The sequence below is a fragment of the Cryptomeria japonica genome, chromosome 9 (assembly GCF_030272615.1).
Source record: "Cryptomeria japonica chromosome 9, Sugi_1.0, whole genome shotgun sequence".
NCBI lineage: Eukaryota > Viridiplantae > Streptophyta > Pinopsida > Cupressales > Cupressaceae > Cryptomeria > Cryptomeria japonica.
The window spans coordinates 724,756,556-724,772,565 of NC_081413.1; the positions used below are offsets into that span (position 1 = coordinate 724,756,556).

The window sequence follows — 16,010 nt, forward strand, 5'->3', positions numbered from 1 at the left end:
TCCACCTTTTTTTTGGTTTCAAACATTTCTTAAGGCAAGAACATGTCCATTCTTCCTTTCAACATGCCTTGGATATTGAAATTTGGTCAAACAAGGAAGAGAATGAGGGCTAGGTAGATTTTCGCTCTGGACCCTTTGGAAGGGTAAGGAGCGAAAATCATGTTTTGGGCTTGATTGCTCATCTTTCCTTCTCCAATCCTCTTTGGGAGGCAAACATAGACCATTCTTTTAGCATCTCCACCAAGGTCCTGATCTTGTCTAAGGGGAAAATGATTGTTTTCAAGAATTTCGCTCTGGACCCTTTGGAAGGGTCAAGAGCGAAATTCACCTTTTAGGCTAAAATCCTTCATCTCCTCCACCTCAAGTCACTTCCTAAGGCTAGAACATGTCAAACACTTCCATACATGCCTTAGAAACTAGGAAATTGTTTTGGACAAAGAAGAAATTGAGGTGTATAAGGATTTTCGCTTTGGACCCTTTGGAAGGGTCAGGAGCGAAATCCTCACTCTTGGCTAGTTTCTCACTTTCTTTCATCTCATTCTCCTCCAAACTTGATCAATTCAACTTCCTTTCATCCCAGTCAAAACAATCCACCATCCAACTGGCTCTAGGCAAGGTCAAACTAGGTTTTTAAGGCCAAAAGAAGGCAAAATGGAGGATTTCGCTCTGGACCCTTTGGAAGGGTCAGGAGCGAAATTCTCCTCCCAGGTTGATTTTCATCATCCCAAGGTCTAAAACCTCCTCTCCAAGGCGAATATACATCAAAACCTTCTCAACTTCACCTCAAAAGTCAAAAAACTTGATCACATCAAGAGCAAAGTGGAGAAAAGGTAGATTTCGCTCTGGACCCTTGGGAAGGGTCAAGAGCGAAATCCATGCCTTAGGTCAAAATCTTCATCTTTTAATGCTTTCAACCACCTCCTAAGCAGGAACATATCAAAAACCTTCACCACCAGACTTCTTGAGCAAACCAAAAAAAAAGGTGTCTTCTTGGAATTTCGCTCTGGACCCTTATGCCTTCTTGCCATCCACTTGGCTCAAAAATCTTCATTTTCCATGTCTTAGGCCAAAATTGAGGGTCAAATGAGGATTTCGCTCTGGACCCTTTGGAAGGGTCAGGAGCGAATTTCCCCTTCTAGGCTAACTTCCATCATTTTATCACTTCAATCCTTCTTCCTAAGGCAAAAATGTATCCAAGGCCTCCAAACCATGTCTTAGAAGTTACAAATTTGGTCATGTTAAAGAGAAAAATAGAGGAAATATGAATTTCGCTCTAGACCCTTTGGAAGGGTCAGGAGCGAAATTCTCATTTTAGGCTCATTTCTTGATTCCCTTCCCCTTTCCTTGGCTTGGACATAACTTGTTAGGCCTCCTTTGATCTTTATCAAGCTCACCTTGGCATCCATTTGGAGACTTTGTGAAGAAAAATAGGGTTTTATATGAATTTCGCTCTGGACCCTTTGGAAAGGTCAGGAGCGAAATTCCTCCTTGGGCTCAAATCCTGACTTCATTTTCACATTTCTTCATTCAAACAAGTATGTTTACCTTCATTCAAGCCTAGGATGGGTTAGCTGAAGTTTGGGTCAAGGTGGAGTGTCTTGTAGAGGAATTCGCTCTGGACCCTTTGGAAGGGTCAGGAGCGAAATTCCTCCTTCTAGGCTCAATTCACCTTCAAACTGACTTGACTTTGTCTTAGATTTGATCCTAGATCCATTTCCTTCCATATCCTTGCAAATTTGCTCGACCACTCTTTGACTTAGGTGAGATCTTGAGTCCTTGGTGAATTTTCGCTTTGGACTCTTTGGAAGGGTAAGGGTCAGGAGCGAAATTTGACATTTTAGCTTCTCCGTCAGGATTCATTTATGGAATATAACATTTAAGTGTAAGTGACATTTCCTTATATCTTTCTTCTTTCTTATACTTTAAGTTATATTCCATATATACTGTCAGGATGTTTGAGAGTGGTTTCGGACCTCCAGGAGTTATAATGCAAAATCTAGTTTTTGGAGGATTCTTCAATTTTCCAGACAACCAAATTTCAGGATCAGGATGACGTTCCAGAGTTAGCCAAATTTCAGGGCTTTTGAAGATCAGGATGACATTCCAGACTTTATCACTCACCAACTTGACCTAACTTAGACCTTCAAAGAGGATATTCACTCAACAAGCAAGACACAATTAACAACAAGAGCAAAACCAGGCCCTAAGGAATACTTTCAAAGAAACCCTAACCCGGAGCATCCAATGACTCACCTTTAGCTAAAAGAGAGCCCGTTCTCTTAATAATCCCTTTGGCAACACTTAGCATGCAAAGGCTAACAGACAAACCCTAAAAACCTAGAAAGCAAACCCTAGAAAGCAAAAAAGTAGGGGTCCCCATTTGCAATGGGGCAATGTGTGAATACGTCACAACAGTAGACTAGAGTGCTGACGCCTTGGCTCAATGACCCACTCATTGTTGATAACTGTCATACATGCCTCCGTCTTCTTCACAAATTTTGCTAAGGTTTCATCCTTAGTCATCTCTTGCATGTCTGTACACTTGGGAATTCCAAACACTTCTGCAATTGCCTCTTCAGCAAGGTATGCAAGCACTACCCCCTTAGGCGATTTGATCATCTTGGTTCTTGGATCATAGTGCCTTGGCACACTCAATAACAAGCTCACTGCATTGGATGGATGGTGGAAAGCCAGTTGCTTGGTAAATTCCTCTCTTCATGATATTAGCCATTAGGGTGGAAGGAAGATGATTCTTCAATCCTGTCTCATCTGCTTCATGTCCAGGTACTCCATGTTTGTGTTTGTGACCTCCTTCCATCGGGATGCTAACAACTACTCTGGGTAGAATCTCTCTTGTACAATCTTCAACTGGTTCTTTCTTGCTGCTATTCCCTCCTTAGACATGGTCCCTGTATGAAGCTCGAAGTCAATATCATGGTAAAAATAATTTGAATAACTTGTTTCCGGAATTTCCCAAGTTCTGATTTTTAATGATTTCATCATATTTAAAGGTCTAAAATCAGAAACTTTCATGGTAAGTAACATAAACTCTGAAGACAATATGAATTTTGATCAAAATGGGGTACAAAACCCCTCTAAAACCCTGATTTTCAGACTTATTTGAGGTCTGATCTTAAAATATAAGTCTGAAGACACCTTGGTAATTGGTATATTCAGAAAATGAAGAATTTGAAGCTCGAAAATATATACCTAGGTCTGAATACACTCAGAAAATGGAGTATTAAAGTCTGATTTCCTGATATTACGCTAGAATAACTTGGAGGTAGATTATTGTAGGGGGCTAGCCCTCCTCCAATTTATCAGCTTGCTAGAGTAACTAAAATAGTTCTAGAATCGCCCATAGAATTGTAGGGGGACCGCCCAATTAATTCGTAAATTCGAGAAGTGAATTAATAAACCTGCTATAATACACCCTCCGCAAGTCTGAAAACGGATGATCTTGGCTGCCCCAACATGTCTCAGTTCTAAATTTTGAGTTTGGAGGTCCGAACACACTCAGAAAATGACAAATTTCAGATGTCAATGTTATAACTAAGTCTGTCTTTTTGAGGACTAAGTCTGAATACGCCCTCCAAACGTTTGAAAATGTCTCCCAAAAGTCTGAAAATACTCAGAAAATGATCCACATTAATGGCTGGAAGTGGTCACAGCCATGGCACACCTCCACACTTGAGTTATTTTGCCTCTCCAAAATCCAAAATGACCATGCCTGGGCACAAACAAGTGGCTGAGAATGATATACCGGTCTGAGAATAATTCTAGAAATGGTGTTTCAGATTGGGCCAGCAATGGTGTCCTCACATAATGTCTTCAATCTGTCAATAATGGTGCCTAAAACACCTCTAGGCAAAATCGCCCCTTCACTACAATGGCGCCACATGCACAAATAACTCCAAGATCGCCCTCAATCAGCCACACATCAAGGTTGCAGCTCCCAGCTATGGTGGTGCCACACTCATAAATCACCCAAATCATCAATGGCGTCCCTCAATCAGCAATGCAAATCCTCCAAACATGGCGTACTTCCACACATGGACAAAAATTGCCTTCAATCTGCTGTAGTATACCTTCAATCAGCTCTTGGACTGTCACATCAAGGCAATATAATAATAATAAAGTGCTGAGCTGAGTGCTCTTATTCTTGTTTTTGCCTTGAGAGTTCACTACACAAGCAATGTGGGATAAAAAAATCACCTTATATCAGCCTGGTGAAAATCGATTTGCATTGGAATAACATATTTGACATTAAATGCATTTCACTTGATCATTAAATGATTGTGACAAGGCAAATTTTAAATTATTTAGGGCACACTTGTCATTAAAACTTTCACCAAATTTAATTCCAGCCACCTGGGGGAAAATCGATCCCTATTTGGACAGTTATTTGCATTAAAATTCACTTAACTTTCATATTGTGGCCTTGAGGGGAAAATCAACCCTCATCTGGACACTTAAAAAAATTCATCATTTCATTCACTTTGTCTAAAAATCTCACTCTGGGGAAAAACATGGGTCAAAAGGGTCTGGTGGAAAAACGACCTCCATCAAGACAACTGCAATGGAGAATCCAGATGCATCGGGATTTTCCCCAAAACACTTGGAACTTGGTGGAAAAACGCCCTCCATCGGGACAAAGTCTATTTTACCTTCAAAACTTGGTGGAAAAATGTCCATCAGGACAACCTGATTTTATGCCTTAATTTCATGGGGGAGAAATGTTTCCCATCGGGACTTAGGTGTTTTTCACACTGAAAAAGTCAAAACTTATCAAATTTTATCATTCTGCATCGTGACTTTCATCATTTTAACTGGATTTAGGTGGGGGAAAATAGGAGTCCATCGGGACTTTTTGCAAACTTGACCTAATTTGCCTCCTAGGAGTGGAAAAACAACTTCTAAAGGAACTCTTTGACGCTCTTAGCACAAAATAACACAAATTTGCAGCACTTCGACATATTTTGTGATGGCCCCGATATAATCAAATAATAAAATTAAAATACTTTATTGTATGGCCTCAAATTTAATAATAAATCTTTCGGGCCCTTTATTTAGTTAGTCAAGTTTTATTTTGATCGTGTCGGTCGGTTTGTAATTCTTCGGGAAATTTCCCGAAGCCCATATTTATGGCCAAGTCTGTCATTGTTGTAGGTAGGCGAATTTGATGTTTTCATTTGTATGTGGGAATTCCAGTTGGAGTTCAGCTTGTCTGCCATTTCGAAGGTGAGAGATCCTCTTTACTTGGCATCCGCAGTTTCGGTTGGAGTCTCTCCTCACCCTATTCTACTTCGGTTCGGAGTCTATGTAATCTATTGTGCAATCATTATCAATATAATTTCTCTTTGCATGTGCGAATCCTCAGATTATTTTTGCTGGCAAGTGTGAATCTTCATTCTGAAAATAAAGTCTCGTGTCTGGAATATTAATAATTCATTCCATTACCCTCTCTCTGTGCAACACCAAATTGTCTAAGCATTTGGAGGCCTCGAGGGGCGGGACTCGACAAATACTCACTCGCCATACGGCCCAGCACTACCATACGCCCAGCCCGTATGACCATCACCAACCGTACGGTCATAGTGCTTTGACCTGATACCACCACATACCACCATACGACCAACACTCACCGAATGGTCAAAGCCATTGACCCGTCACCCAACACCGACGTGCTGAGGGAGTATACCGTACAGTCACAATTGTACGTTCTAACTTGGGAGGCCGTACAAATCACACCGTACACAGATCTGAGAAAGGTTTTCCTGGAAGGGACTTAAGAACAACATTCTGCAGTATGTGCGGGAATGCTCCACCTGTCAGCAGAACAAATCTGAGCACGCCTTACCCGCTGGATTGCTTCAACCATTGCCAATCCTCGACCAGAAATGGGATAGCATCTCAATGGATTTCATTATTGGGCTCCCCAAAGTGCAAGGTAAGGATTGCATCTTCGTCGTGGTAGACCACTTGACCAAGTATGCCCATTTTTTTGCCATCCCGAAACAGCTCAAGTGGCCAAATTGTTTTTCTATGAGGTATTCTGCTAATAATGGTCTACCGTGGAACATAGTAAGTGACAAGGATAGCCGTTTTTTGAGTACCTTTTGGATGGAGTTATTTCGGTTGGTAGGAACCGAGTTGTCGCCAAGCACGAGCTACCATCCACAAGCAGACGGACATATCGAAATTGTGAACAAACAGCTGGAGGGTTATCCCAGGAACTATGTCTCAGCACAATTGAAGGCTTGGGTTCGTTGGTTACATTTGGGTGAACACTATTACAACACCCACCTGTCACATGTCGATAGGTATGACACCCTTCAAAGCACTGTATGGTTATGAACCTTTGTGATTTATTGATCTGGCATTAGGAGATAAGTGCAAGGAGGGCCAAAGATTGGCTTTAGGAGAGTTTGGATATCCTGAGATCTTTCAAGGATAACCTGCAGAGGGCTTAGAACCAACAGAAGATGTATGCTGACTGACACTGGATTGAGCGAAATTTTGAGGTGGGCGATCTGGTATACCTCTGACTTCAACCGTACAGACAATCCTCCTTGAAGACAAGTGGTAAGGAGAAGTTGAAGCCGCGTTTCTATGGACCCTGTAGGGTGGTTCGGAGGGTGGGCGAGGTCGCCTACGAGTTGGAGCTTCCTGAGGGGAGTCAGATTCACAATGTTTTTCACGTGTCATGTCTCAAGAATGCCGTCGGGCAGTGCGTCACAGTGTCCAAGGATCTGCCACCTATTGACGAAGAAGGAAAACTAATTCTGGAACTGGCGGAGATCATCGATGTCAGAGAAAAGAGGTTGAGATTGCACACAGTCAAGGAGTTCCTTGTGTTTTGGAAGGATCTACCAATCGAGGATGCCACCTGGGAAGGCGAGCAAATTCTGGAGCATCCAAGTCTGCAATTGCATGAGGGCAAGCAATTCTTGGCCCGGGCAGACAATGATGTCCCCGATATAATTATATAATAAAATTAAAATACTTTATTGTATGGCCCCAAATTTAATAATAAATCTTTCGGGCCCTTTATTTAATTAGTCAAGTTTTATTTTGGTCATGTCTGCCCGTTTGTAACCCATCGGGAAATTTCATAGAGCCCATATTTATGGCCAAGTCTGTCATCGTTGTAGGTAGATGGATTTGGTGTTTTCATTTGTATGTGCGAATTCTAGTTGGAGTTCAGCTTGTCTACCATTTCGGTGGTGAGAGATCCTCCCTACTTGGCATCCGCAGTTTCGGTGGGAGTCTCTCCTCACCCTATTCAGCTTCTATTCGGATTCTGTGTAATTTGTTGTGCGATCATTATCAATATAATTTTTCTTTGCATGTGCAAATTTTCAGATTATTTTTTCTGGCAAGTGCGAATCTTCATTCTGAAAATAAAGTCTCGTGTTTGGAATATTAATAATTCATTCCATTACTCTCTTTGTGCAACACTGAATTGTCTAAGCATTTGGGGGGCTCGAGGGGCGAGACTCGACAGATACTCACCGTATAGCCTAGCACTACCGTACGCCCAGCCTATACGACCATCACCAACCATATGGTCAAAGTGCTTTGACCCGATACCACCACATACCATCGTACGACCAACACTCACCGTGCGGTCAAAGCCATTGACCCGTCACCGCACACCGACTGGCTGAGGGATTATACCGTATGATCAAAACCGTACGTTCTAACTTGGGAGGCCATACAAATCTCACCATACGTGGAAGTAGTGTTTGAGGAGGACTGTACTGTGTACGAAACATTAGAACATTTCAAATCTGGGAAAGGTTTTCTTGGAAGGGACTTAAGAACGACATTCTGCAATACATGCGGGAATGCTCCACCTGTGAGCAGTTTAAATCTGAGCACACCTTACCCACTAGACTGCTTCAACCATTGCCAATCCCCGACCTGAAATGGGATAGCATCTCGATGGATTTCATTACTGGGCTCCCCAAAGTGCAAGGTAAGGATTGCATCTTCGTGTGGTAGACTGCTTGACCAAGTATGCCCATTTTTTTGCCATCCCCACAGGATACGAAGCAGCTCAAGTGGCCTAGTTGTTCTTCCGTGAGGTATTCTGCTTACATGGTCTACCGCGGAACATAGTAATTGATAGGGATAGCCATTTTCTGAGTACCTTTTGGATGGAGTTATTTCGGTTGGCATGAACTGAGTTGTTGCCAAGCACGAGCTACCATCCGCAGACAGACGAACAGACCGAGATTGTGATCAAATGGCTGCAGGGTTATCTCAGAAACTATGTCTTAGCACAACAGAAGGCTTGGGTTCGCTGGTTACATTTGAGTGAACACTGTTACAACACCACCTATCACATGTCAATGGGCATGCCACCCTTCAAAGCACTGTATGGTTATGAACCTTCATGATTTGTTGATCTGGCATTAGGAGATAATCGTGCACGAAGGGCCAAAGACTGGCTTCAGGAGAGTTTGGATATCCTGAGATCTCTCAAGGATAAGCTGCAGAGGGCTCAGAACTTGTAGAAGATGTATGCCGACCGACACAGGATTGAGCAAAATTTTGAGGTGGGCGATCTGATATACCTTCGTCTTCAACCGTATAGACAATCCTCCTTGAAGACAAGTGGTAAGGAGAAGATGAAGCCTCGTTTCTATGGACCCTACAGGGTGGTTTGGAGGGTGGGCGAGGTCGCCTACGAGTTGGAGCTTCCTGAGGGGAGTCGGATTCACAATTAATTCACATGTCATGTCTCAAGAAGGCCGTCGAGCAGCGCATCACAGTGTCCAAGAATCTGCCACCCATTGACGAAGAAGGAAAACTAATTCTGGAATTGGTGGAGATCATCGATGTCAAAGAAAAGAGGTTGAGATCGTGCACAGTCAAGGAGTTCCTTGTGCATTGGAAGGATCTACCGATCGAGGATGCCACCTAGGAAGGCGAGCAAATTTTGGAGCATCCAAGTTTGCAATTGCTCGAGGGCAAGCAATTCTTGGCCCGAGCGAACTGTGATGTCCCCGATATAATAAAATAAAATTAAAATACTTTATTGTATGGCCCCAAATTTAATAATAAATCTTTCGGACCCTTTATTTAATTAGTCAAGTTTTATTTTGGTCATGTCGGCTCGTTTGTAACCCTTTGGGAAATTTCCCGGAGCCCATATTTATGGCCGAGTCTGTCATTGTTGTAGGTAGACGAATTTGGTGTTTTCATTTGTATGTGCAAATTCCAGTTGGAGTTCAGTTTGTCTGCCATTTAGGAGGTGAGAGATCTTCCCTACTTGGCATCTGCAATTTCGGTGGGAGTCTCTCCTCACCCTATTCAGCTTCTATTCGAAGTTTGTGTAATCTGTTGTGCAATCATTATCAATATAATTTCTCTTTGCATGTGTGAATCCTCAAATTATTTCTTCTGGTAAGTGCGAATCTTCATTTTGAAAATAAAGTCGTGTCTGGAATATTAATAATTCATTCCATTACCCTTTCTCTGTGCAACACCAAATTGTCTAAGCATTTGAAGGGCTCAAGGGGCGGGACTCGATGGATACTCACTCACCGTACAGCCCAGCACTACTGTACGCCCAGCTCGTACGACCATCACCAACCATACGGTCAAAGTGCTTTGACCCGATACCACCACATACCACCGTATGATCAACACTCACTGTGCTGTCAAAGCCATTGACCCGTCATCGCACACCGACTGACCGTGGGAGTATACCGTATGGTCACAACTGTACGTTCTAACTTGGGAGGCCATACAAATTGCACCGTACGTGGAAGTAGTGTTTGAGGAGGACCGTACTACATACAAAACATTACATATTTACTTTTCTCAATTCAAAACTTGTTGCAACCTCAAACTTAGCAAAATTTAGGATCACTCTAACATTTTGACACTTCTAAAACATATGTTCCTATTGACTTCAAAATTCAAAATTCAAATCCCTAACTAAGACCTCGGGCACTAAAAGCTCAACATGGCCACCTATCTTCCAAAACCCTAAACTAACAAAGCACGAAAAGTAAGAAAGAGGGGGTCCCCGTTTGCAATGGGGCGATGCTTGAAAAGGCCACAACAGTACCTAGTGAATTCATTTGTGGGGACCTATTCACATGTTAAGTTTACTTAGGACCTAGGAATCTTTATAGAAGTCTTAGTTGTCTAGATGAGATATAACCTGTCTTATCTTATTTACTTTTGAGTCCTAGGCATTTAATATTTGTTTTAGTTAGTTGTCTCATATCTTAGGATTAAGACACATATCTTGTCCAATTTTATCTTACTCTTGCATCTTGTATTATATTGTCTTCTTGATTTGGTGGAATAGCATATTCTATCATTGCTTCTCTCTTGTCTTGTGGAGGTTATTTGGTGTTGCATATTGAAGATCTTGGACAATTCAACAATTATTGTGTCTTTAAGTTTAATTTATTAAAGGGTGCATGAAACAAATTTTAAATCTTAAAAAATATCTGGATTTCTTGTGTTTTTCAATTTGTGGAGTTTGAGTCCAAGTAAAAAACAGCATGCTGAGCCTGAGGCAAGCTCAAGTCTTGTAACACTGGTATTGACATTTGACAGATCACAGAATTATAAATTTACAATATTTTCTCTTTTTCTTTTTCGCACATTATGGATAATTATTTTAAAAGTTACTTTAGGCACTTTATATTTTAATAATTTGAATTTAAGTCATCCCTAAAATAAACGTAAAGTTACCTTTTGGATGACTTAATGATCAAATAAATTTTCCCTTTGCAACATCCCAATAGCCTACGGAAAAATTAAAAATAAGTTTTCTTTTTCTGGCCCATGTTTGGGAAGTGGACATGACAGATGAGCATCCTAATGTATATTGCTAGATAATATGATGCGAATTAGACCTGGAGTTTCCCCTTGTCCCCCAAGGTTTCTGTAGGTTTGTAAATCTTTTTAAACATTGAGGTGCTTGATCACATTCTAAGCTATAGGTGGTATTATGTGGGAAGGGGTCTATGAAATCATCATCTAGTTTGCCAATGAGACACCTTGAGAATTGTTTGTGATTGAATTGAAGAAGCTCCTTAGCCCTGAATTCTGCTTTTGAATTTTACTTTTTTTTTGAGGGATTTGTTTTGATTCTATTTGACATTTTTCTTGTTACATTCTTGTTAATTGTTTATTTGTAGATATGGAAGCTTCTATAGATTCTGCATTATAAATCTTCGGTCATATTTTTCTTTTACATTTGGTATGTTGGTTTTATAAATTTTAAACCTATAAAGAGCTAGTTTTATTTATAAGTCTTGTTATCATTTTTCTTTTGTTTATTTTTCCTTCCCATTTAAGTCCATAACCATTTTATAATTTGGTAATTTGAACTTTAGCCTTAGGGATGTATGTTCCACTTGGTAAAGTGACAAAGGTAATTATAATGCACATTTTGAAGTATTTCCTTTCAATATTAGTTGAGTATTAGAACATTATAGGTAGCTTCTTATAAGTTATTACAAAGTACTGTACTATTTTCCTTTGGAGTTACTAGATGACATAATGCCTGCCTTATATTTGCTAAGCATATATTGGGTAACATGCTTTCAGGTCACCTGATCAAACTTTTTATTCCACTCCACGATTTGTTACACACATTGACGATCCTGCAATTAATGCTATTACACAATTTTATGCTTCTGTTTTCCCTGCTAGCGACACTGCTGGTGTTACCTTGCTTGATATGTGCAGCAGTTGGGTAATAAGTAATACTGTCCTTCATATTAATGTTTTATATCTATTTCACTTATATTTTGATACTTCTGACATCTTGGTCCAGATTCATTTGTTTGGGATTATAATGATAATGATTTGCAGGTTAGTCATTATCCAAAGGGCTACAAGCAAGAAAGAATTGTTGGTATGGGCATGAATGAAGATGAGTTGAAACGCAATCCAGTAAGGCACTTTCTATTTATAGAAGAAATTCCATATCTTGCTTAAGGGGACATTACACTAAATATTAGAATGAGGCGATTCTATTTTAAGAATTGTTTTGCAACTTTATCAGTTGTTTATTTATTTAAGTCTAATGCTCACGATCTTGTATGTTGCGTTCAAACAATTAACCTAGACTAATGCTTATCAATCATGGAGCAGTTTATTGAAATGTGCCCCTTACTTTTTTTAAATTTTATTTTCAATTTCAAACACCACAATGCACCTGTTATGGTTAGGAAAGATAAACACAATATTGTTGAAAGATAACCCTTCCCCTTTCTGATCACCAAGAGCCCAATGTGAGAAGGTGAGAGCATACGGTGAGTACGGGATTGTTAGCACCAATAATCAACTGAAAATACAATGCTGGGCGCCAAGCCAACCCCTTCCGCTTGTCCAGCGGGCAAAGCAACTTAAAGAAGGATCACTCAACCAAAGGATCACTCAACCATTTTTCAGTGGGAGCACAATCATTACAATTCTAAAAAAGATCACTCTACCACTTTTCAGCGGGAGGACAGTCATTACAATTCTGAAATTAAGATCACTCTACCACTTTTCAGCGGGAGGACAGTATTTAAAATCATGAAAATAGATCACTCAACCACTTATTCAGCGAGAGGATTATGAAGACTATTGGAAGTAACAAAATAGGTAGCTAGGCCATCCTCTTCCATGTTTTTCAGTGGGAATACACAATGTAAAATGCAACTAAATAAAGGTTGATCAGTACTACTGAATTCAGCATTACAATGAGAGCATTAACTTGCAGATTACAATAGAAAAATGATATCTGGACACACCAAAATGTTAGGAATCAATCCTCTAACAAATAAGAACTATCCAACATATGAAAAGTACTTAAACAAGTAAATAACCCGGGTCTGATATGAAAAACAACAATCTGAAAATACCGACCAGCAAGACTAGAATTCACCTAAATGCTCATAACTTCCTCCATGCAGCTCCAAATGCAAAGGTGTAAGAACCCCTGTTCTCCCTAACTGAATTTTTGCACTGAAATTGTATTTTCTGATTTCTTGCCTTTGCTGATATAATTTTCTGAGTTTAAAGTTTTGAAAGTTTTTGCAATTTTTTTGATATATTTGCAATGCTTGATACAACAATATAATGTAGAAAAATAGAAGATATTGCAATGATTATTTCAACTCGAAAACTGGACATTACATAGGGAATATACAGCTGAAAATTCCAAATTTTTGCATCAGCTTAGATACTCTGCATTTTCACAAAATATCGACAACCCAGTTCATAAAATATCCCCTATTATCTAAATCAACAATTCCCAGAAAATCTAGGAGTTATATTTCATGAACTCACAGGTAAACATGCCTTGAAAGTTTGAAACCCTTCGAAAATGGATGCTAGGATAACGTGTAAAGTTGCAGCAGTCATACAGTAGAGAGAATAATCCTCACGCTACTGAAAATGGAGTCTTTGATCAGCTATTCTTCAAAACCCTTGTACAATCTTTCCAATCTGCACAACAATGACTCCTATGTGCCAATGAAGAGGGCACAACCTGCAAGAGAGATTTACCAAATAAGATTAACCCTCAATTATTTTTTGATCTGCAAATAGATGTTCTTTAAACCCTTCACAACTTCTAGATCTTTCACCAATGAAGCTCAAATGTGACCTCCGTATGAAGCCACCAGCACAATCGAAGAGAGGCTACGTTTTCCAAGATTGAAATTACAACGAAACCCTAGATTTCTTCTTCAAAGCCAAAGCTTCTTCAGAATAGACAAATATTGAAAATGATTCGAGAATGAATGAAATGAAATCCAAATCCCCTTTTATAATGTTTAATTTACATTTGTCTTCATCTCCTTTAATTTACTTTAATTTCATTTCTTTTTTCCCTTTTTTTAATGCACAACATTAAAATATAAAGTATACTTTATTAAACACTTATATCTCCCCTTTAAATAACACTTTATCACTTATAATAAAGTATACTTTAAAAGCGTTTAATATATAATCTCTTAAAGTGGGCCCCCGATGTAACTTAAATGCACTTTAGATAATTGACTTCATAATTCATTAAATAATCCCCTCATAATAAAGTCAATTAAATATTTAAATGATGTGCACTTTTAAATTAATTAATTAATTTTTATTATTAAAGTACAACTTTAATAATAATAAAAATGCCATAACTTCTACAATAATGCATATAATTCAATTCCGTTTGCTCTAGGAGGTAACCCACTGCATCCACTGTGCATCCAACTGCCTTGCTAAAAATAGTAAGGGTCCCCCCTTCTAACATCCATTGACTTAATATAAATAGTAAGTCCCTCAAAATGGAACCAGAAACCTTTGAATAGCCTAACCTCAGAATATACCAAGAATCTGGAGAGGAAAACACTGCCATCTGCCCTTCGAAGAGCTCCATAATGCCCAAACTAGACCCTCTAATCCACCATACTAGCTTACGAGGGTCAAATGATAGGCTAATCCTTCGAACTTTGATGCTCACGAAAATGGGGACATTACGAGAAGGGGCCCAGGAGACAAGGCGTCCACTTCCAAACCAACAGACCGTTGCAACTTGGATCAAATTATCACTCCACGCTTTCCAATACACTCTCCAGCATGGTACGACCTAGGAAGTAGGGCGATTTTCTTTAGAAAATCCAAATAAACTTAAAAACCCACGCAACTTAGCAAAATGAATCGCCTAACACAAAGGAAGACATAAGCAAAATACCGAGAAGCGGCAACTGGACTCCAAAGACTTATGAACAAATTTCTCTTTCATCTCTATGCAACCAGCAAACTCCAAAACTGAAAAGCACATTCCAAAATTCATAAGCCACAAATATCTTCGTCTTCATTGAGCTCAATCTGCTCCTCTGGATGAGGAACAGTCACAAGGTTCAGTTGGGCGCTATCTCTCAAGCACGAAACTGAAGAAGGCTAGGAGGTTTGCATCCCTCGAAGCAAGAGTCTGGAACAATTTCGACAACACTTAATTGTATTAGCAATGGATAATCTCAAATGAAGGCCAAGGCGCTTATTTATAACTTCCTCCCAACTCACCCTCTTTTTCCCTCCAATGTGAGACTAAACAATGACATTCAAATTCATTCTTAATTTGTAATTTGCATTTCTTTCCTCTTTTCCCAAAATCGCCTATCACATGGTGGCAAATAAACTTTATAAAAATACATCAATAAAGTGTATTATGGCGTCCAAAGTAATAAAGTGAATTATATTATAAAATTAATTTATTTTCCTCCTAAGGCGTCCAACATATAAAAATGACTTTTAAATAGAACTCATCAATCCTTTTTATAAATCGTCCATTATTGCTTTAAGTTTTAATCCAACTAAAAACACCATTTTCCATAAAAAACTAAACTTGCCAAAACAAGCTCCAAGAGTGTGGGAGATCAACTAAGAGAACTGCCTTGCTAGATATAGCCACTGTATTGAGTTGCAGAAACCCTGCCTAAAATAGCACTACTAAAAATAGAACTGCTAAAAATAGCATACTGGTAAAAATAGTGTGTCCAAACGCATTTTAACCACATTCTGAGCAATCGTCGCAACTTACTAAAAATAGTAAGTTCGGAAAAGTCTTCAGATTCATTTGCATGTCACACCATTGCGAAGCTCTCAGAAAACCCAAAAAAACCCAAAGAAATGAGCTGTCATCGCCCCCACTTACTAAAAATAGTAAGTTACCAAATTCCACTGCTTGTTATGCATGTACTATCATTGCGAAGCTTTCCGAAAACCCAGAAGGAATCCAAAATCAAATCTGTAAAACTGCAAAATGCAAGCCACCAAAACTGCCAAAGCATCCTCCTAGAAAATAGGAAACCATAATTATTGCTTTTGACTGACCAACGGGTCTCGGGATTGGCCAACAGTCCCTAAAACAAACTAGAGCGGAAAAGAGGACATCACATTTATACATGCAGCAAGAGAAGATTTTAAAAATTAATAAAATGGGGAAAATCTATCTAATAGTCACTTTTTTTTTCATTTGAAAAAGATAATTG

The 16,010-nt window shown here is 39.4% G+C and overlaps 1 protein-coding gene across 2 annotated transcripts in view; it reads left to right on the plus strand.

The window, feature by feature from the left end:
* The window catches only part of LOC131067423 (uncharacterized), a 109,069-nt gene that overhangs the window by 51,689 nt on the left and 41,370 nt on the right, over positions 1-16,010 (plus strand). For both annotated transcript variants that reach the window (XM_058002421.2, XM_058002422.2), the window contains exons 4-5: positions 11,584-11,731; positions 11,851-11,931. In XM_058002421.2, coding sequence (XP_057858404.1) covers positions 11,584-11,731; positions 11,851-11,931 — 229 coding nt within the window. The remainder of the gene's footprint in view (positions 1-11,583; positions 11,732-11,850; positions 11,932-16,010) is intronic.